Here is a 21,492-nt window from a genome sequence, read left to right on the forward strand (position 1 = left end):
TTTGGGATTTTCCCTTTTATATTCTCTTTTCATTCGCTGCCGGGAATTTTTGGAAAACCTCCCCGGATCCAGGAGTCGGAGTTCCGCGGCCCGAACCCGGGAACTATCGACTCTTCAAACCGCGGTGATGTAAACGACGAAGCCCTCTCGCTCACACAAGCCCGAGTTCCGCTAAGAGTGAGCGGAGCAGAAAGTCCGTTTTGAAACGGACGTTTTCCTCAACGATTCCTCCGACGCTCCTTGACAGCTTAACAGTGATGGTCGATAAAATATGAGCATTTTATCAAAATAAAGCAAAATTTTAACGAAAACTCAGATGTGGGAGCCCAAAATGGCCTGCGTAGCACTGTGCCGTTGTTTTTTTGGTTCACGGTTTGAGGTTAGAGTTCGAGTGAAAATTCTTGTAAAAATGCTAAATTCTGAGCATTTTGGAACAATTTCGCGCGATTTCATTGCAAATTAGCCGAGAAAGTGGAAAACCGTGGAAATTGCGCGGCACGAGCGATCGGAGAAGAGGCCGAATCAACGGAAAATCCCGTAAGATCGCGCCGTAATTTGGTAAGTGAGTTATCCTCAATTAGTTTATGCGTTACGAAAAGTGAAAGTGTATCGTAATTTGTGAATTTATTGTGGTAAAGACGAAGCAGGTTTACCATCTCATAATAGTTCTGTTCGAGACGACGATCGCTTGAAGAAGCCGGTTTTTAAGATGCGCGTCACGCTTTTCTCCGCAATTTTAATGAATTTGTTTGTGTATTTGTCTTTTTCTTGATTAAAGCGACAAACCGATCGCCCCAAGCCCCAAGATCCGCATCGATCACCTCAAATAGAATGAACATTATTGTTATTGGCCATTCTTAACTTCGGTGACGCTGCGTTGTTTCCTTTTCTAAAATTGAACCCCTCCCGATCTGTAACGATCAGAAATGTGCTGATTCTAGAAGTGTACACGAAACAACTACTTTTCTTCGATAGCACCCCCCAGAAGGTGGAAGGGGAGGGGGGGGGGCTGCTCCGCTGCATTGAGTTATCCCTCATACAAAGAGCTTTAGTCCCCTTTAGCCGAACGCGACGTAGCTATTTTTAGGATACACTTTTCACAAGCCATCTCCAGCAAAATGCTTCAATCCATATCCACTAGAAGATGCAAAGTGTGAAATATCCTATACCTTTCATATTCCGTCGGTATTCTACCTATTGTTCGATACCTTGTTCCTTTTAGGAAACGGTAATTATGGACTGGAACTTTTTTTTATAATAAACAATCCAAAATAAACATATATTTTCGAATATTTTGCGATCAGAGGAGTGATTTACGTATAACTAAATATTAAATACAAGTAATAATGTGGCAATGGCGGAATCAATGCTATATCAAGTGGGTAAAAAATACATTTGGTTCAGAAACTCCGGTGTTTTTCTGATCTATATGCTGTTGGGAGCAGATGGTTTTCGTTCGTTAGCATGACGCTGGCGTCCCGGAATAAGTCGTAGAGAGCGAAGAAAAGGCCCGTTTGAAAGCAGAGTTGCAATGCTGTCCCAAATTTGAACCCAGCCGCAGAGAACGAACCAAGACGCTCTGGAAAAAACAACACTGGATTGACACGATACACTCGAAAACATGGATGTTTTTACTCTCGTTTTGGAAGAATGCTGTTGATTGATGGATCTCCTAACAGTTTTTATAGTCACAGCACTTTACCATATGCTTTAATCAACACAGAAGGTTTGCAAATGTCAAAGATGGTATTCCTAGCCGTACAGAATTAGTCTGCGCGACTGAAGAAATTATGCAGTTATACTGATTTGGGTGAAGTTTAATGAATCGTCCTTTGGTTATGGTCTATTTTTTGAACAGCAAAGCAAAGAGATCAGTAGTTTGATTTAGATAGTTTTCCGTCCGTATTCAGTAAACTTTGTCGATGCTATACAAGTCCCGATAGTAACAAAGGTTACTACTAGTAACAAAGGTTACTAGTTTAATGTGGCTTACCAAACGTCCAAATTGATGGTTGATAAACTCTTATCCAACCCGTTTATCAGTAGATTGTACCTCAAGACGGGGTTTTTCGGATATGTATCTAACGTAAAGATTTTTAATTAATTAGAGTGAGTTTAACATTTGCTGCGCCTATTCTAATGTAAAAATGTGAATGGTGGTAGATATATATAAAAAAAACTCATATTGCGAAAGACGAGCGGTTTTGTCTGTTCTGATATTCGACAATGGTGCAGCAGCAGGTGATCCGTAGTAAACCTACTGAAAATATCTAAGGTGGTGGTGTTCGCGAATATACAACGCAGCCGGCCAAAGACCAACCACCATGTAACATTAAAGAGTTTGGAAACACACGTCACAGTTTCGATGATGGTGACAAGAAAATCGTCCAACGAAAACCGGTTTACGCGACGATTGTTGCATTTGTAGGAAGCTTGCGTTAATTTGTCTCTGCAGGCGAATCCCACACTGCGATGTTCGATTCAGTATGGAGTTTGCCTGCGGGGGCGCCTCCGTCTATAGGGGGACAAATATAGGTTCCATACATTTGTAACCATAAGCCGTTCTAGCTGCCGGGTGATTCTGGATGCAAATATAGAGAAAAATTTGAGTAATTGTGATTACGGAACAACCGCGAGTAGAAGTGAAATGTAATCAAATGATCTTTTGTGTTCGTTTCAGATTTTGTGAGTTTTAGAACCATTCTATCAGCCCATAGAAGCGTCGCATATTTATGAACTGAAGGTTAGTACGTTTGTGTGGGTCTTACTTTTCGATCCTTTGAAGACAGTGTTCCGGGCGATGGTTTAACATGATCGCGTGCAAGTTGATAACGCGTTCACAACACTTGACCGTCGCATTACGTTATCGGCCGTAACTTGTCTAACGAAAGTGAGAGCAAATCGTTCGCTAAAAAGCGTTCGCTTGAACAGCATTGAACGAGAGCCCAAGAAGGCACATAACAAGTGTGTAATCGTTGGTGACTTCAATATCCCTTCCTTTAACTTCAGTTACTTTCCGTTTTCTTGTTTAACGTGAATGTGAATCTGGTGGATTGAGTGTAATTGTGCGATCCGGACAATAATTAATTTATGCGGTGTAGGAATAGCTCTTTCTGATCATCTCTCGTTTGTGGCAAAACAAATATAGTGCGGAAAAATATAGTATGTTGTGCCTATACATCTAACCTAATTCAACAAGTGACTGCAATTTCCCGCTTCCTACTTTCATGGTGGAAACTAGTGGACAGTGCGCTTTCAGCGGCGATCTCTGCGAGTTTAAGTCGCTTGACATTTCTTCTTTTCTTCTGTAGGGCGTGAGTGCTCCAGCAGAGTCGTTACGATCGAAATGGGTTCGACATAGGCTATTTCTATCAACTGTTAGTCACTGACTATTCAAAAGATTCAATAGGGACTTGTGAATAAAATGTACAAGTGCTTCGGCTGTGATGATAATGATTGTCAAGCGTAGTTTCATTATTAAGTGAGTAATAGTGATTTTCGATTTATACCCTTTTACATGTTGCGATAGCTGTGCAGTGAAAAATCTTGCGTGTTGAGTCGCGTTAACTTTACTTTCCAGTTTTCCAACGATTTCCCAGTGAAATGATAGCTGCCGATAATAGTTTTCAAAAATTATAATTCTTGTTGATTTTTCGTTCGAAAGTACGAATATTGCAGCGACAATTAATAAAGAGCGAAAGAGAAAGATAGATAGGCCTCTCAACCAATAGAAAAGGAAGTTTATGTAAAAAAATAAATGAACGGTGTGACTATGATGGACGAAAACGACGGGGACATCAAGAGCCCGATGCGGCGTCTTGGTTCAACAAGGAAGCTGAATCTTTTCAACAGTAAGTATTTTTATCGTATTTGAAAGATGAGTGTTTCAGACGTTTTTCCATTTTTCTCTGTTAAGGATTACGGTTTTTACAATCGCTCATAAAACTGATACCGACCCTTTAATTTAATTGATTGTTGATGAACGAGTAATTTCTGCATAGTGCTGGGTATGCTTTTGTTACTCGCATGATAGTACAAACGTCTTCTTCCCCAAAAAAGATATATCAAGAATATATTCCCTATCGCAGCTTGATGAACAGATTCTTGATGTTTGTCCTATAGTCTGTCATTCCTATTCTTGCAGGATTTGCGAATGGATGAATGTTTGCGAAACAAATCGATGTTTGCATGAATAGTATATTATTAAATCAATCTTCAAACTATCTTCTATCTATCTATATATTTAAAAGAAAGATGCCAATCCGTTGTCCGCTTATAACTCAAGAACGGCTAAACCGATTGACACGAAATTTTGCACCCAAAAGTGTTTGGGGCCGGGGAGTTTGTAAATTGGAAAATTTGTAGATTTTATTTCATTTTGGAAAGCAACAATCTCGGTTATTTGTATCATCTTTTCTATCAATTGTGCAATGTTAGCCACATACACTTGCCGTTCGTAATACAATTTTAGTAACCAGATAAATCAAATAAATCAAATCTTTTAGAGTGGGCAACTAGTTTATTTCACGGATTCAAATGTTGTTCAAAGTGCTACAACTCCTTCACCGGCAACGTCAGTCAGTCTTTTTGCAATCTGCCAATGCGATCTGTTTGCATGACTTTTGCTGTACTCTGAATTTCCAACGACGCAAGCAAAGTGATGCCGTTCCGAGTTATCCGGTTGTGCGTTCTACTGATACTTTTTGACGCATGTATACAGTTCATCCAAAAAATGATGAATGCTTCTATTGCGATTGTTGTCATTTGAGTCACGACGCTATGTTAATAATACTGAAGTGAAGAACTTAATTTATTCCAAAAAAGATGGTCATCGGGATGCGACAATTGTTGAAGCCATTATTTCTGCTTCTCCAAGTCAAATATACTCTTTCCCTTGAACCCCACTAATCTTTGGCCTCACTGGAATAGGCTTTTTTTTTAACCTTTAGTTATTCGTGTTCGTTTTTTACGCAAAAACGCAAGATGGAAGAGTTCACCATCGTCTCCATGGTTTCAATGGAGCCTGCAAAGGATCTTTAAAGTTGGCGTTTTTTCGATAAAAATATTCGATAAAACAGACCGGCCTACGCAAACAAATCAGCGTTACACTTTGATTTTTCAATTGGTTTTCGCAGGAATGTGTTGAAATCCCGGTAATAGTTTTGTGTGTGTATATTAAAAAAATTATTATGATTTGATAAGAGTCGGTATGGTACTATTTTTCATGTATTTTCTATTGACCTTCGCGCAGTTTCGATGTGAACAGCGAATTTAATTTTTGTGTTAAAAACCGCCAACTCTGGCGTTTTGAAAAACGGGGTCTCGGGTGCAAACTGTTCGGCATCGGATCTCCAAAACCAACCAGATAGTGATCCGAGTCTAATTTGGCTCCTCTAAAAGTTCTGACGTTTAACAAACTAGATTGTCTGCGGCGATTAATCAATACGTGATCTATCTGGTTGGAAGTGGCTGGTTGGAAGGGTTTGGAGATTCCCACGTAGCATTGTGGATATCCCGTCGCGCAAACTTGGTACTTCCGATGACCAGGTCATTCGCGGTTGCGAAATTGATCAACCCTTCTACCGTTATCATTGCTGTGCTCCACGGTTAACGGTTAAATTTAAATTTAAATGAGTCGAGCAGGTTAGCGAGAGTTGAGCACGTTCGAAATTCGCTCCCACTTTTCGCTCTCATTTTTCGTGAGATGATGAGCTGCCGTGAGTGCGAAGTGAATCGGCCATCTCATGAGGTTTGTGGACGAGCTTGTTTTACGAAAACTTCGTTGCTGAAGGGGCCGCGTCGCAAGAATGTGAAAACAATAGAAAAGTGATTTGGATTTTGTAGGCTCCATCTCCTAACTGGAACGTAAGATCGTGACAAGCCAACTGGTTAATACGAGCCGTCCCAGAAGCGATTCTGGAGTCTCCAAAAGTGCGAAGAAAGTTCGGGCATGCTGAGCATCAATCTCTGCGATGCTCCTCTTTACTCTCAAGTTTGATCTGAAAATGAGAACGCGACGGGTGTGACTCCAGGAAAATCCGCGTCTCGGAAATGAAAATCTCTTTGTGTAGCACCGAAACTAACCATTGATTCCGTGAATGTCTATATTTGTGCAGCCTTTGCAGGAAGTGATAAATACTTTAATTTGCTGTGGATCGCTTGAAACATCGGTGAGAACGTGTAGTGCTGTTTTACGAGTGTTTTTCGGGAAGAAATTTATGGAAAAATGATCAGGATGAAACCATAATAAGCGAAACCGTATTGGAGCAGACAAAACAAAATTCAACGCAAACCAATTCACCGTGGCATAGCTTTAAATATGGCGCTCGTTATACCCACAGCACAAGCCGGAAATAGCCAATGTTTTCGATAGATGCTACCGTATTATTACGGACCGAAACGTGTAAAATGTCCAATCTAAATGCTCTTCGACATGAAAACTAATCGAACTAATGCTGGCTAGAAAACAATACATTACTGAACACATTTACGTAGAAGGCTTAAAACCATCAGCTTGAATCATAACTAATGAAGCAACGAATCTATCTAATCAAAACTAACACTAAATCTGTGAAGAATTTTGTTGCAATAGCTCATCGCTACTATCTTATATGGTTATTATTTGCTCCCTTATGCTTAAAGGATAAATATTGAGTCCTGACACGATTTTTTATTGCTTTGTTAAATTTTCCTTAAGCAGATATGTCGTTTCACATTAATGCAATTAATTAAAAACCAATTTTGTTCAATCGGAAATCGGGAAAGCCTGTACCTAAAGAATGTTCTGTGCACTAGATGCAGAAGTCAACTGTATTAAGTAAAACTGCGGTGTTTTCAATCCACAGAGCTATTTTTTCAGTTTTGAACAAATATTGTTGTAGATTGGGGAGATAGGACCAAACAGCATCATAAGACTGATAGCAGAAGGGTGTAGGCAGGCAGCAGCCATGAACGCTGGTATCTCCTTTCTGTTATGTCAAGGCATTAGCTTGCAGCTCCATGACAAATTTAAGTTGACCTCTTTTGATTTGTTTTCCCTCTCAATTGGCTTATTTGAAATCATTTCTCCAAAATGATTTAGAACATTTCATTTTACGTAGAGAAGGGAGTGTGCTATTTTGCTTGTTGATAGTTTGTTGAGGTTATGATGCTTTTCTTCCTTTTAATGAATTATAACACCTATTAAATCCTTCTCAAATACCTACTGTTCATTCTGTTCAAAACATCTTTCGTGAGATAAAAAAAAGGCATAATTGGTTTCCATTACCTTTTGCCAAGTTGAACCGAAATCGGCGGTAGCTATTCTGAAGCGAGCAACAAGCATATTCTCTAGAAAAATGTGGATGCAAAATATTAGATAAATAATTCATTTTTTATCTCCTTCTCCGCCAATAAAGGGTTTGTTAGTCAGTTGTATCTGGGATATTTCTTATATTTAGTATTTGTTATTTTCATCTTGATACATCCTGTTGTGCCCTACGTCGATGCAGGAATAAACTTTATATTTTATCCAATTTTATTTTCGTTATAAATCGGAAACGAATCTTTTGCATAATACTGCTGTCTGGTATAGGCTGCTTTCTTTTCTCTCGTTGTTGACATGTATACTTCTCTCTTCAGTTTCAAACATCTTGTTTTGTCCTTTCTCTTTTCCGCCGGGTATCATCGGTAGAAATGCAGGTGCTATAGCAACTGCCGATGAGAAAGTTTAGTAAGTTTAGTAAACATATTTGTAGTATTTTTGATGATTAATGTTTTGATTGATTTGATGATTATATATGCTCATCGGAAACATAAAAATGCCAGAGGAATAACTCTGGGTGCATTTCATTCTCCAAATTTGACTTTGAATGATTTGTCTTGCCCGTTATTTGTACTCACAGTACCTAATAAATTTGATTTTTTTTAATGGAGCCCGCGGGTGATGTTGCTAATAGTTATTATAAGCATGGACATGGACGCGTATCAAACTAGATAAAGTACTACTTCAGTCTATTTTTTTACGCTCAATCAGTAAAAAATTAATTGAATAATAATTTGAATTGATTAAATAGAATTTGTGGGATCACATAGTAAGCCATTTTTACTTTTGACTGTTCTCAAGGACGGGACGATGTGCTGCTGCAATCAGGGACGCGATATTTTATTTTAACTTTCCTATTATGTGTAGCAAAACGTCCTAGGGTAATGTTTGGCTTTAATTATACTTCTTCTCTGTTCGAATGATGCGGTTTTTGTTGCTTTTTTTTATCTCGGTAGCCTTCAGCGGCCTGATGCTAGGGAATGAAGTAGTGTTCACTTTCACTTGCCTAGTGGAACCATAAACGTGAAGTGAAAACTAGTATAAAATGCATAACCATAGTCTTCTGGCAGAACTAGACACAGTCTCCAATTGGTTCAATGAGGATAAACTAGTTTCGCATGAAAATTATTGATGATTGGCGGAAAATGTATTTGTATTTGGTCGGTTGTAAGGGAGTTTTATGTTTAAATATTTGGATTTTTTAAATTTCGTTTTAGATCAGTTCAGTCATTGGGTAGAGTACTAATATCATATTTCGATATTTAAGTTGCGGTGTAACAATTTTGCACGGAACATCTGGTCATTCCTCAAAGAAATAAAGAAACATCTTTTCCAAAATATAAATTACGATGCTTTCATCTGTATAGTTTACGGGTAATAGGAGAATGGGCAATCCTTTGTGGAAATTATGTGGAAAAAATTACCGTCTATGGAAAAATGACGGTAAAGGAAACGGAATTAACAGGAAATAATATCCCCTGCCATGTCACGATGAGTTGTGTCATTATTGAAAGTTTCATCATTGATAACATACTGAACACAAAATCAACCGAACAAATCAACTATTGCGACATGTGATTCTATTATACAGACAATCTTTACGAGGGGTTAAAGGTCCAAATCCAAACAAAACAAGAGAGAGATACACTGTACATACACCCGGTTGTATTTTGTTCCATTTACTGACGAGTTCGAATACGAGATTAATGTGAGACATGTGGTCATTGATTGTCTTCTTCAATGTCGATAGTGAATTATCAGGATGCATACCCGTAGAATCTATCCGGTGGTTTACTTCATTTGTAAATTATTGTGGTCTTTGTCATTCTAAGGATAGGTTAAAGTACTGAAAATATTAGTGAGTGATCAATTGAATCGCCGGGACACTGTTGCTTGTTAGACACATTGTTGAGGCTGTAAACATACCTTCCTCTGACTATAGTGTTCGATTGAAAGTGAATACGAAATGTTTCAATGCATAATCCAGCAGCGTAATGGGTGGATCCACCAACCTAGCCCAGAATTCAGAGATGTTTTTCCAGGTAAATACAATCCCCAGCACCAAAGTTTTTCCACGTGTAAAGAACGTTCTGTGGCGTCTACGAAATATGTTCTTTTGTTTTTAATATGGTTGCCAATTGCGTCTGGGTAGAGGTGTGTCCATCATGTCCGCAGTGTCTGTATGCAAAACATGCTAGCCCATGTCAATCCACCGGATCGGATTGGAAGTATGTGGCAACAAATTTAAAATGCATAAAAACCTCACCACTGATTTCGTGTATTGTTTAACAATGCAGCAAGACAAGGAAATTACTGTGCTGAGAGGAAGCAAGTCTGGTTTATCGGTGGGTTACGGGTGGCACTCCAAAGTCATCGACCCCTACGACGCTGGCATAATTTTCACTGATGATCATTGAAACACATGCCATGTAGAGACCCTTGATTCATTAATAAGCTTATTATTCGTCATCTTCATATAATTTGTTTAGAAACTGTCGTATAGTCAATAGATCCAAGAACCACGTTGCTATTCTAGTGACTGTTATAATAGGGATTCTATTCTTTTGGGGTTCAATTCCGCCGGAAACCTTTGGATAAAGGTAGCGCTGTAAACACAGTGTTAGTTAGTTTTTGCTTGACCATCTCAAGCAACTGTTCTCTCTTTCGAAGATACCATCCTCACTGGCATTGCATATGAATTGCAAAAATCAACCTATGGTATTGCAATTTGTTCTATAACCATTTCATCAACGATAAAAAAATATATATTGTGTACATTTTGCAATTATGATAATTTTTTTCTATTATTTAGGTGTAACTAGTTATTGTATTATTACTGTTGTCATCTATGAACGGAGGCAATACGTAAGTCGACTCTCGTAGTGCTAAAGGAAGCGGATGATCATCTCCTCCTTGATTGTTGTTTCTATACTAGTACTAGTAACCTCATGCTTGTTTTTCTCTGAGAAATGAGAAATCACGTATTTGTTTGGTATTATAAGAAACGTTTGGTAGAATAAGGCAAATGATATTATTTTTGCAAATTGAACTTTCATATTTTGAAGGCTAAAAATGGCAAACAATACGCAATTAGCAAGTCACAAGCATAGTAGCTTTATTTGATGCGATGCAATTCGAAACCCAGGATGGTCATCAAGTTTCAGAGATTGTGCCTTTAGATGACACAAAATATTGGCACTTTCCTTTAATGCCAGATAATTTTATTGCCATTGTTGGATTTTTCAAATATTTAATGACTGGAATACGTTGGGACAGTACAACAATAGATATAACAAGATTGTTGAATTGCCAAACAAATCGAAATTGTTTAGTCATGATTAATTAATTATTGCGTTGCGTGCATGATTAATTGTCGTATATTGCGAAGTGCGTTTTGGGTGGTTGGCAAGGCGGGCTAGAGTTTTTTTTTTTGCTATTCTTACTTAACCTATATCTTACCGGTTTTCTCACAATAGATATTCGACAACAGCTAAATGAACAGCTCAAGTTTCTTGATGTACGCATGGAAGCACAAATTACGCTGATTCAGGAGTTGCAGGATTTCTTCCGCAGGCGTGGCGAAGTTGAGCTCGATTATAGCAAAAGTTTAGATAAACTAGCGAAAGGCCTGCAGCTGCGTCACAAGGAACAGCGACAAAAGTAAGTACGCAAAGGCTATACTAGCAGCTATGTCGTAGCTTTAGAGTAAGCTGTTTTAAATTTTTTTATCGTTTCATTTTTATACAGACGCGAGCAATGGCCTATGTTTTCATCGTATTCTTGCTGGCAACAGCTTATCAATCAGACCAAAGCCCTTTCTCGAGATCACGCGGCAATGTCGGAGATCTATTCCACTCATCTTGTGGCGAGACTGCAAACAGTCTGGGACGATGTTCAGCGTATTTACAGAAAGGTATCAGACTGGCGAATAATCACTGTTTAATCTGCAGTTTTATTAATGCAGGAATTTACTTATTATGCCCCTATAGTGCCGTGAGATCGGGTTTGAAACGCACGTAGAAATACTAAGAATTTTGCAAGAGTTGCACACGAATATGAAAACGTACCACACTCTGCAAACGGACGCAAAAGAGGCCGAAAAAAAACTACGTACAGCAGAAAATCAACGCATGAAGCTACAACAAACCGTGCCAAAAGAAAAGTTGGAGCGCAGTAAAAAGTATCGGCTGATCGAGAAAGAGGTGTTAAAAAGAAAGAATAAATACACTGACGCTAGATTGAAGGCATTGAAGGCCAAGAATGAGTATCAGTTGTGTTTGGAAGCGTCGAACACAACCATTCACAAGTACTTTGTGGAAGATTTGAGCGATCTGATCGATGTAAGTTAGGAAACAATGGTCACGTGTACCGTATATCCTGTGCATGTTACGGAATACGGGTTAGTTACTAATAATACATTTTATCAAATGTTGGATATATTTATAGTGCATGGATTTGGGTTTTCATTCAGTCGTGTCCCGTGCACTGCTTATGCACGTTTCAGCCGATCAAGGCCGTTGCCGAGCTGTGCTGCACAACGCCGAGACGTTGTCTTACATAGTTAATTCCATGGATAGTCGGGCTGACAAACAGAAATTCCTCGAACAGCATAGTGCAGCCTTCATGATTCCCAAGCGACTTGAGTTCCAAGGACAAGAGGAAGAACTTGAACCGGAATTGCAGAAAGCACTACACCAGGAGATGGAGTCCCGTCTATTGCAACTTGAACAACGGGTCAATAATCTACGCATGGAGTCGGAAGAAATCTGGAAAACTTTGGAAACCGCCGAAATCAATTTACTAGACATTCTCAACACTAAGGACTACGATTGCACTGCAGCCTTTGGGGAAGGTGCGGTCTCATTCCCGAAACCGGAAAATGGATCTGTAAAGCTGAGATCTGATAAGAATGAGATAGAGGAGTTTTACATCACGGTAGGCAAATAGAAGCATTATACGTAACGGCACCTATGTAACCATATCGCAAAACAATCATGAAATTGATATTTCTGACGTCCTTACAGAAAATACGCGAATATATTCTCGCCACATCGCGTATAGCCAGACTGGATTCCAAGGCAGAATATTTGCGTAACGTTTTGGCGAAGGATTCTACAATCAATACGGACACGCTCATCAAATCGAATGTACCCAAACGAAAACGTATAGGTCGGATGAACAAATCGGGACGTCCGAAGCTATTCGGTGGATCGCTCGAAGAGTATCTCGAAGTTTCGGGAGAAGAAATACCGCTCATCCTTCGAAGCTGCATTAGAGTCATTAATCTTTACGGTACTTCTCATAACACCTCATGCTGCTTATCTATTCTACTGTCTATTTAATTTACACTGTTTTCCATTTCCATAGGGCTACATCACCAAGGCATATTTAGAGTATCAGGATCTCAAGTAGAAATAAGTAATTTTAAAGAAGCATTCGAGCGTGGAGATGATCCTCTGGCAGATATGACTGATGCCTCCGATATCAACTCCGTAGCCGGTGTGCTCAAACTGTACTTGCGTGAACTTCGAGAACCGTTATTTCCATTGATATACTTTGACCATTTCGTCCAATTAGCACGTATGTTCCAAACATCTGCCGGGAACTGCCATTGTTTATAATTTTCTTGGCAAATTTAACATCAAATAATCCTCTTTTTGCAGAACTGGAATCAAAGCACGATATTGTGTCGGGCATTCGAAAATTTTTTCAAAGCCTTCCAAAGGCTGTGGTAGTGGTTATTCGGTATCTTTTTGCATTTTTGAACCAGTAAGTTTGAGCATGCTCAATTCTACTGCAGGAAACAGTGTCAATTAATAATGATTATCGCTATATCTCCAGTCTTTCTGAATATTCCGACGAGAACATGATGGACGCCTACAACTTGGCTATTTGTTTTGGTCCAACGTTAATGCCTGCGCCCGAGGATAAGGATCAGGTGCAATTTCAGAATCAGGTTAACGAGCTGATAAAGAACATTATTGTGCACCATGCTGAGCTTTTCCCAAAGGACCTTGGCGGCATGCAGTACGAAAAGTTCATAACATCGGAAACCTTCGAAGATATGTGAGTATCAAATATATCGGGATAAGTCGAGTCTAATTATTGAGGAACGATTCTATGATTATGTTAATCATTTTAGTGATGTTGGAGACTCTCCTACCGAGCAAGTTTCTGAGGATCCCGACTCGGAAGTGTACCCATCTGAAGACGAATCGGATATGTTTGAAGCGATTGTTCAGTTCGATTTTAATGCTAGATCTGAGCGAGAGTTGTCTTTACGCAAAGGCGATACAGTGATACTGTACAATCAGGTGTGTTCTATGTTTTGTTTGAACTAACAACATTAAGCTATAGAGTATTTGTTGAAATTCTCATACTTGTTTAGGTGTCCAATGATTGGTGGCGTGGAGCGGTGAAAGGCAAAACGGGACTTATTCCCGACAAGTACATATCGCTCAAAATCAAGTATGTAGATGTTTATGCCTTAACATTTTATATAAATGAAAAGAAGGAAAATTAAATCAAATTTACTTTCACAGAGATGAAGAACGCGATAAAAGTGAGCATTTAAAATCGTCCAGCTCTGAAGAATCTGTTCGAAAGCGACGTCCCAGTGCAAATATTTCTCTCAACAGCCAACTTTCGATTTGCACTCAAAATTCGAATACATTATCCAATATTACTTGCGGAAGTGACTATACCGCGTCGACCATTAGCGCATCAGCTACGGCGGGAGGTACTGCATCGAACAGTGGTACATCAGCTGGAGCTTCCGGCGTTGGACTACCGGGAGCGAGTGGATCGAGTGGAACACAACTCTCGACGGTATCGTTAACATCTCCGGGACATCCACAATATCAAGTTATTCAACAAATATCGGCCCCTGCATCCGGGGCAGCGAGCACGGCGATGAATGTTACGCATCAGCCACCGCTTCCCAGTGCAAATCATAACCAATCGATGATGGGCGAAAAATCAACCAGCGATCTGAAAGACGTCGACTACATTAACTACGATACCGTCGACCATCTGAAATCGTCAGCATATAGCTACCACGATGAACCACATTCGTTTGAAAACTCGTTCGAGTTCGTCGAGGATATGAACCATTTCACATACGAGGTACTGGAGACCACAGTTTAGAATGTATGTTATGTATTGACGTTTTCGGTCTTTATTCTGGGGCATGAACACAGTGTGTACTTTTCCTCGCTTTTTGTCATATTGAACGCTCCGCCAATTTGTTTGCTTTGATAGTCTTTAATGCAGATCAATATTTTCCACAATATGTATCGTTCATACTGGATGGTATAAGAAATTATGCATAATATGTGCCGTTAAAGCAGTTATAAACTTCCTTGGAAAAATTGAGTCATAGAAATGTCTACGTTACATCCAAATCTAGATTAAAGTAAACGATACGAATGTAAAGGTAAAGGAAGGGTACAATTGTTTTTGTCGTCATTCATCATTAGTTTTTTTTTGCTATCATCCAATTACATATAGTTGTTAACTTTGTTTCGTATTGAATAGTTGGTTGAGCCATCGAACAGCTAGTGTATCACTATGCCTTACCGTGATTATCTGATATGTTGCATGTGAATGTTTGTGGTCTATTTGGCGTATTAAATCTTAATTAGTCCCATTATTTTGTCGCATTGTCGCTTCAAATTCAAATGTGTGTATGAATGTAGATGAATGATTTGTGGGTTTGACTAGATTAGAACGGTTACAATGTTTTTCTGTCTCAAAATTCTTTACTCTTAGCTAGATTATGCAGACATGCTACTAATGCTATCAGTTGCTGCATTTATGCCAGAGTTTTGAATGATAGTAGAACATTCTAGCTCGGTATCTGGCAAATCCAAAAGTATTCCATTTAGGCCTGCATTATTGAGTATAATTAAACTTTTTTGTTCAGTAAATTTTTGAGGCGATTACATCACACTTTCGCCTGTCTTTTTTATTTCAAGAAACAAAAAAATGTATTAAATAAAATAATACGTACTACAGTTTTCACAAGTACGATGAAAGGTTATCGAAGATGGGTATCATGATCCAATTGAACCATTTGCGGAACAAAACGTTCTCGTGTGAAGGCTGTACAAGGTATGGCGATGTATGTCCCCCGCTCCCCATTATAAACTGCATGGCATAATTATTTTAAGGGCTTGAGAATCACGGAATACGGTGGAATAAAAGGACGTTTACTGAAGCTGGAAAGCATGTTACCTAGAAGATAGGAACTTATGTATACAGTGGAATACAAATTGGTTTTGTCCACCAGTGTCGATGCCGTTTTCCCGTTTCGTTTTGTTTTCCATCCAGAAAATGCTCCTCTTTGCAATCTATTTGTTGAATGGTTTGTTGTTTTGTGATGTCTTATTTGTGACCACCTTGCATAACAATACAGCACGTCGCGCCAGCCCGTAGCGTGTTGGATAACTTACTGAGAGGTGAGCGTTCTTTAGTTTTCCTTGTATTTTATATGCAATATGTAATTGTCATTTATCGTGACCATTTAACTGACCCCATAGCACTACTACAAAATGCTTCTTTCTCCTCTAATTTGCCAGAGTTTTTAAAACGTTTTATAAATACTAACATTTCATCTTTGTTCCTGGTTGATTAAGATAACTATTCATTATATATATATATATATATATATATATATATATATATATATATATATATATATATATACATATATATATATATATATATATACATATTATTCGTTGTTCATCTCGTTTAATGTTATTTTTCGAACAACTTACAGGTACAAAAACCAACCGAGCCTATTTATGCCGAACCAACGAAAACAACGATGAATCGCGAAAAGCCGCCGGTCACTGATAGCAAAAGTACCGAAGAAGAAATGAAAAACGTCGAGCTTCGTCCCCGCTTAGGTGGCATGGGTGAACCTGCGGAACATAGCAAATCCCTGCTTGGATTAAACCGACGCAGTGAAACAAATAGCTTACCAGCAAGGGTGGCTCTCAGTACACCATCTACAAAGCCTACTGCATCTGACGATCAATCGGATCAATCGAAGCCGATGAGAAAGTATCATTCAAAAAGTTTCAGCCTGTCAGAGAACAAACTATCATTGTTGACCAGTAGTGGTGGAGATGCTGATAGTAGTGGTTGTGGATTGAATGTATTTCAACATAATCGAGACCTTTGGCAGAAGCGTGCAACTCAAAGCTCTTATCAAAATCTCGCTACGTCACGCATACTTACCCGAAACCGTATTGCACCCGATCTTGTGATGGATCTGCCACCAACGGCGATCGGAAAGCTAGAAGACGTAACGCGCACATCACGCGAATCTATCGATAGCGAGCTGGAAGATATGACGTCGGCGGAACGTTTCGCTGCCCAAAACCAGTGCACGCTGAAGAAGAATGAACGGTTTGCTAATGAATCTCCCGTATACGAAAATAACGCCGTAAAGAAGGAAGTGAAACTTGATCTGAAAGGTAACTCTGCGTCTACCGATAAACCTAAAGCGGAAGTGAAGCCACAGGAGATCAGTATTAAAAACAGCACAATTGTGTCCGTTATCGTCGATGAGTCTGAAGTTGTTGAAGAGTGTACGGATATGGGAGTCGCCAACCCTTCAATCACAGGATCTACCGGTGCGAAAGGCATGGTATCCGAAGAATTAGAGACGTTGGAATGCATTTCCCCTGCTTCAAGTGGCTTGGATGCCGAACAAGATACACTCCCAGCATTGTCGTTAGCACCGGCGAAAGAAGTGTGCAAAAGTCCCATTCCGGCGCGAAACACCCAAAAATTCATTTCGCAATTCGCCGATCTGCACCTTACTGGAGGCTGTTTAGCAAAATCCAGCGAAGGCACGTCAGCAGCTAGTGTTGCCTCTATTTCTCAGGAGCAGCAGGCAAAAAATTTGAGCTCTTTCAAACCGCAGGTGAAGGTAAAGCCACAGATACTGAAGAAACCACATGTGCTGCCACCGCAAACACCGGAAATGCAGCGTCGAAACGCGAACTGAAACGGAGAGCTGTTTTTTCGCTCGTAATCGTTTTAAGTGTAAAATTGTGAGGAGAATACATAGAACTTTTGGAAAACATTAAACGCTACTTCTGATGAGCAAAAAATGGCCAAACACACCAAAATCGACAAAACAGGGATATGTGTCAACCAATCCGGCATCCGAATCAAAATAACGTTCAAGCAAAGAGCGCACATGAACGACAAATATATTATAGGCAATAAGCAAAACACTTGTAGTTATACAACGATCGAACCTTGCAAGATTGGGCGATCGATAGGGGTTTTACTTCTGTTCCACATATGCAGAATAAACGAATATACTTCAGACTTTAGAAAGTGTTAATGAAAAAACGGGCGAAATGTCAAACACAAAGAAAACACCAATGGTCCGAATGTACGCATAATAGCGGTAATAGCCGACGGAAAATAGCAAAGCTTAATCACAGCAAGACTGGATCGATACAATATAATTCAAACTAGCCAGCAAAACAGACAGCATAAAGGTGCAGCAACACTTATATGTCAAACCTATCACTCGTAGATGTAGGATAAATAATACTCGAGAACATTTGCAATAATGGCAAACGTAGGCCACACACATGGTTAATAAGAAGGAAAAAAGAGATCCAACAAGAAAAGAACTACGTCATTGTTTTCGAATATCGATATCACGTTCAATGTAGCATGTCGTCTGGTCTTATGGGTTTGTTTCAGAGAAGAACGAAACACCAACACTAACTGGAATTGTAAACTTAATGCGTGTGTTTTTAATTAATATTTTCATTCCTCTCGAACTGTGTTCTAATGGTACCGAAATGTTGGCGTCCGAATGCATCGATCCCGTCTTCTATGAACTACCTGTTCCATAAGGTGTACTAATCCTTCCAATTGTAGGATTAGTTTCCTTTGCTCATCCTTTTAACGCAGCTGATACGCTATAAGTAAGAGAAGCTGTTTGACTGATGCAGTAATAAACCTGATAGTTTGATTGTGGATTGTATAGAGCAATACTAATCCATGCAATACTATTTACAAAAATCCATGCAATACTATTTACATAGTAGCGATGTGAATTAAGAGTTTTTAAACATGTATAAGGACGGACTGGCCGTATCTTTACTGAATTTGAGTTTATTTTTCATGGTATGTAAAAAAATGGTAAAAGGAACAACAGAATGCTAGTTTTGGGTTGAAGAACGATTTACAGCAGGAGAATATGGTTACGTCCTTATAACACACCCATATTGAGTTTATCGGAACCTTTACCACCTCTATCATATTCTTGTGTTGTATCTCATTTTAGCTTTTCTTTCCATGCAAGGAAGGGACCTACTGACAGTGCCCAAGCAAAGAACTTTCAATGTTCCAAATTAATATACCACGGTGACACAACAAACAGTAACTTTAATCATTGATCTACTCCCAGCTTATGTGTCTACTATCCAGTTATAGAAAGCAACTATCGTAGTGCGAGGTATATTAACTCGCTAGAACATTGATAATAATCTCATTGATGAATTAACTCCAACAAGCGAACCTAGAAAAGATCATCAACGGATAGCCGTATCGAACCCAAATTTGACTGACTGAAATCTCCTATGTACTATGTACCTCTTCAACAGATGTACTTGATGGTACTGGCATACTTAAGCTGTTATAATCCAAAATATGATCTACGAAGAAAAAAAAGGCCCCCTCCCCCTTCCTTCCCTTGATCTCATCATCACCATAATCGATATTATTTCGGAAGATCATATGCCTTTGGTATAGATATACCTTTTTTTTACTGATAAAACATTACAGCTTAACTAGAATTCGTTTAAAAACATAACTGACAAAACTGGAACTGCAAAACCATGAGGTTATATACAAAGAAGATTGGAATTATAAGTACATATGAAGATTATTAACCAATAAACCAAAGTATATACACGTTTAATATTGCGTTGCAGACCACCAAAATGATTTGATCAATTGTAAAACGCTGTGTGTACTGTTAACGAACAAGTAGTTACTGCAATTTGTAAAACCGTACCGTGACGATATTGTTTAACTTTCTTGTTTGGCAATATTTGCTGATCTGCTCAAGTGTTTGTTTTCCGTTTTGTGTGTTTGGTTTGTGTACAAACAAATGGGTGTGTTGAGTTGAGCCTTGGAGTATACTTAAGATGCTTGTTGGAAGTAGTTTTCAAGATGCACGGAAGCGCATCCGAGCTTTTCGTATTGCTAGTGTTAGTCTGCGCTCTTAGTATCGGATTTGTTTCGCCCAACTCACTCCGAGATGGATTTTTCCAGCAACTGTTTGAGAGTTTCTTCTCTGAAAGTGTTGATAACTTCAACCGAACCGCGTATGAAACGAAATATGTGATAGATATGGCTCCACCACTGATAATAGCAGCAACAGCAAACGCTTCAGTACCCATGGATTAGGAATCTTTTAGTGCGCTTCCAGAAGAAGTGACAACGCAGTTCCCAAATTGGTTCAGAATTGTGAGGCACGAAACCTTCCATACACAACGACCATTTATACCGGAATTTAGCGATGTCTAAGCTAATACCATCCGTCTTCACCATGAATTCCTACCAGGAATTGGAAGGCATTAACCGATAGCAACAAAACATGTGTGTCTGTTGGAGAAGAAAATGGTAATAATGGCAAAAAGAATAAATGGTTTAACAATTAAGTGGATAACGTTTATTCTAAATAATATTCATGAGAGTAGCTGCTTGCCAAACTTCACGTAGCATTAAAATTCTGGAGAGTGTTGTAAGACGGTAAGTATTTATACTGTTCAGCCCCCCTGCAAATCAGCAGCAGTAAAGCTGTCGAATAGCAGCTCAAATCGGTGGGTAATTTTTTTCAAATAATTCGAATGATCAAGTAGTCCGGATAAGATGTGGCAATTTTTCGCTGATATAAAAGCCACGAAATGGGTTGAATCATAACGTTAACGTCCTTACAGTTCGTTAGTCAGACGGTGATTTTTTGTTGAAAATAACATTCAATTGCTAATGAACCCGGTAAATATGGAGCTGATGGAGCATTCATCACTACTACATATTACAAATTTCAGCATTGAGCGCTCCGTTAACCAGCTCAAAGTCCCTTTTTGTATTCCGTTTGTTTCAGTCGTATTTGGAAGTCCAGCGGAAAGACATCGCCCCTCACACAGCAAGAATTGCAGCGAGTGAATATAGTTATTGTAGTCGGAAAATAATGCTGCACTATCAAAGATCAATGTTGCTAAGGGGCGGTTTTGTTTGTGTGCTTCTGGTGCTTGGAGCGGTAGTAAACCCTGTAGCCGCCGAGAAGGAAGCTAGTGAGGGATTTTTCGCCCAATTGTGGGATTCTATCTTTGGATCGAAGTCAGACGAAACTTCCAAGAATGGCACAGTATCTTACGTCCCTACTGAGAAGAATGAATCCAACGTTCCAGAACCATTAAATGGAGCATCAGTTCGCCTAAACGAATCGACTAGTACAGAAACGATAACTACCGTGCTTACAAAGGATTCAGTTGAACATCCGAAGGTGACATTACCACCAGATGACAAAATCGTCTCTACAGCTGCTGGCAACGATAAAGATGTATCAAATGCGACCATCAAGGAAAGCAACAGCACGACTATAGATCCAAAACTAACCGATTATACGACAGAGAAAAGTGTCACCCCGATTGTAGAAATGGACTCCACTAAGTCTGCTACCCAGTCGGGATCGACTACGACTCCATCGGCCAAATCGGGCATATGAGATTTGCAAAAGAGTTGATTTCTATTGGACTTTTTGATAATCGCACAACGACATTTTGTTCTGCACTAAAAATAAAAAATAGCCACCAACGATTATGATTGCATTGCTTACCTATTGAATGTCCGAACATCGATAAAAAAGAATAATGGACATGAAAATCAAAACGTGCAAAAACCTGGAACTGAAAAGAGCCCCTGTAAGTGCTGTATGGAAGTTTGCAGTAGCGCATTACAATAATAACAAACATCCTGTTTCAATATTCTCGCTCCTTCCTTGTACAAATTTTCTCCTTATTTCCATAAGTTTATATTATATAAGGAAGAATCGAGGTGTTGCATATCATACCGATAACAAAATGAACCAAATTATGCTAGTAGGTATGACGCTACGACCCAAGCTGGCATCTCTGCCC

General features: G+C 39.2%; 2 protein-coding genes across 10 annotated transcripts; both read left to right on the plus strand.

Moving 5' to 3' along the window:
• Positions 1-359: 359 nt before the first annotated feature.
• On the plus strand, positions 360-19,478 carry LOC125954931 (SLIT-ROBO Rho GTPase-activating protein 1-like). 9 transcript variants are annotated; one of them, XM_049685620.1, is made up of 15 exons: positions 360-558; positions 2,681-3,481; positions 3,665-3,851; positions 10,780-10,963; positions 11,051-11,216; positions 11,293-11,643; positions 11,750-12,238; positions 12,328-12,595; positions 12,671-12,883; positions 12,967-13,072; positions 13,145-13,369; positions 13,446-13,617; positions 13,692-13,771; positions 13,846-14,428; positions 16,086-19,478. In XM_049685620.1, the coding sequence occupies exons 3-15, from the start codon at positions 3,758-3,760 to the stop codon at positions 17,322-17,324; spliced, it is 4,170 nt and encodes a 1,389-aa protein (XP_049541577.1). In that variant the 5' UTR covers positions 360-558; positions 2,681-3,481; positions 3,665-3,757; the 3' UTR covers positions 17,325-19,478. The 9 variants fall into 9 exon arrangements, with proteins under 9 accessions (XP_049541577.1, XP_049541575.1, XP_049541574.1 ...); XM_049685618.1 differs by having other exon boundaries at positions 2,681-3,162; positions 3,312-3,851; XM_049685617.1 differs by having other exon boundaries at positions 2,681-2,743; positions 3,312-3,851.
• A 471-nt stretch (positions 19,479-19,949) lies between these two features.
• On the plus strand, positions 19,950-21,173 carry LOC125954936 (uncharacterized). Its single transcript, XM_049685633.1, has 2 exons — positions 19,950-19,972; positions 20,457-21,173. The coding sequence occupies exons 1-2, from the start codon at positions 19,970-19,972 to the stop codon at positions 21,078-21,080; spliced, it is 627 nt and encodes a 208-aa protein (XP_049541590.1). The 5' UTR covers positions 19,950-19,969; the 3' UTR covers positions 21,081-21,173.
• Positions 21,174-21,492: the final 319 nt, after the last annotated feature.

The sequence above is a fragment of the Anopheles darlingi genome, chromosome 3 (assembly GCF_943734745.1).
Source record: "Anopheles darlingi chromosome 3, idAnoDarlMG_H_01, whole genome shotgun sequence".
Taxonomy (NCBI): domain Eukaryota; kingdom Metazoa; phylum Arthropoda; class Insecta; order Diptera; family Culicidae; genus Anopheles; species Anopheles darlingi.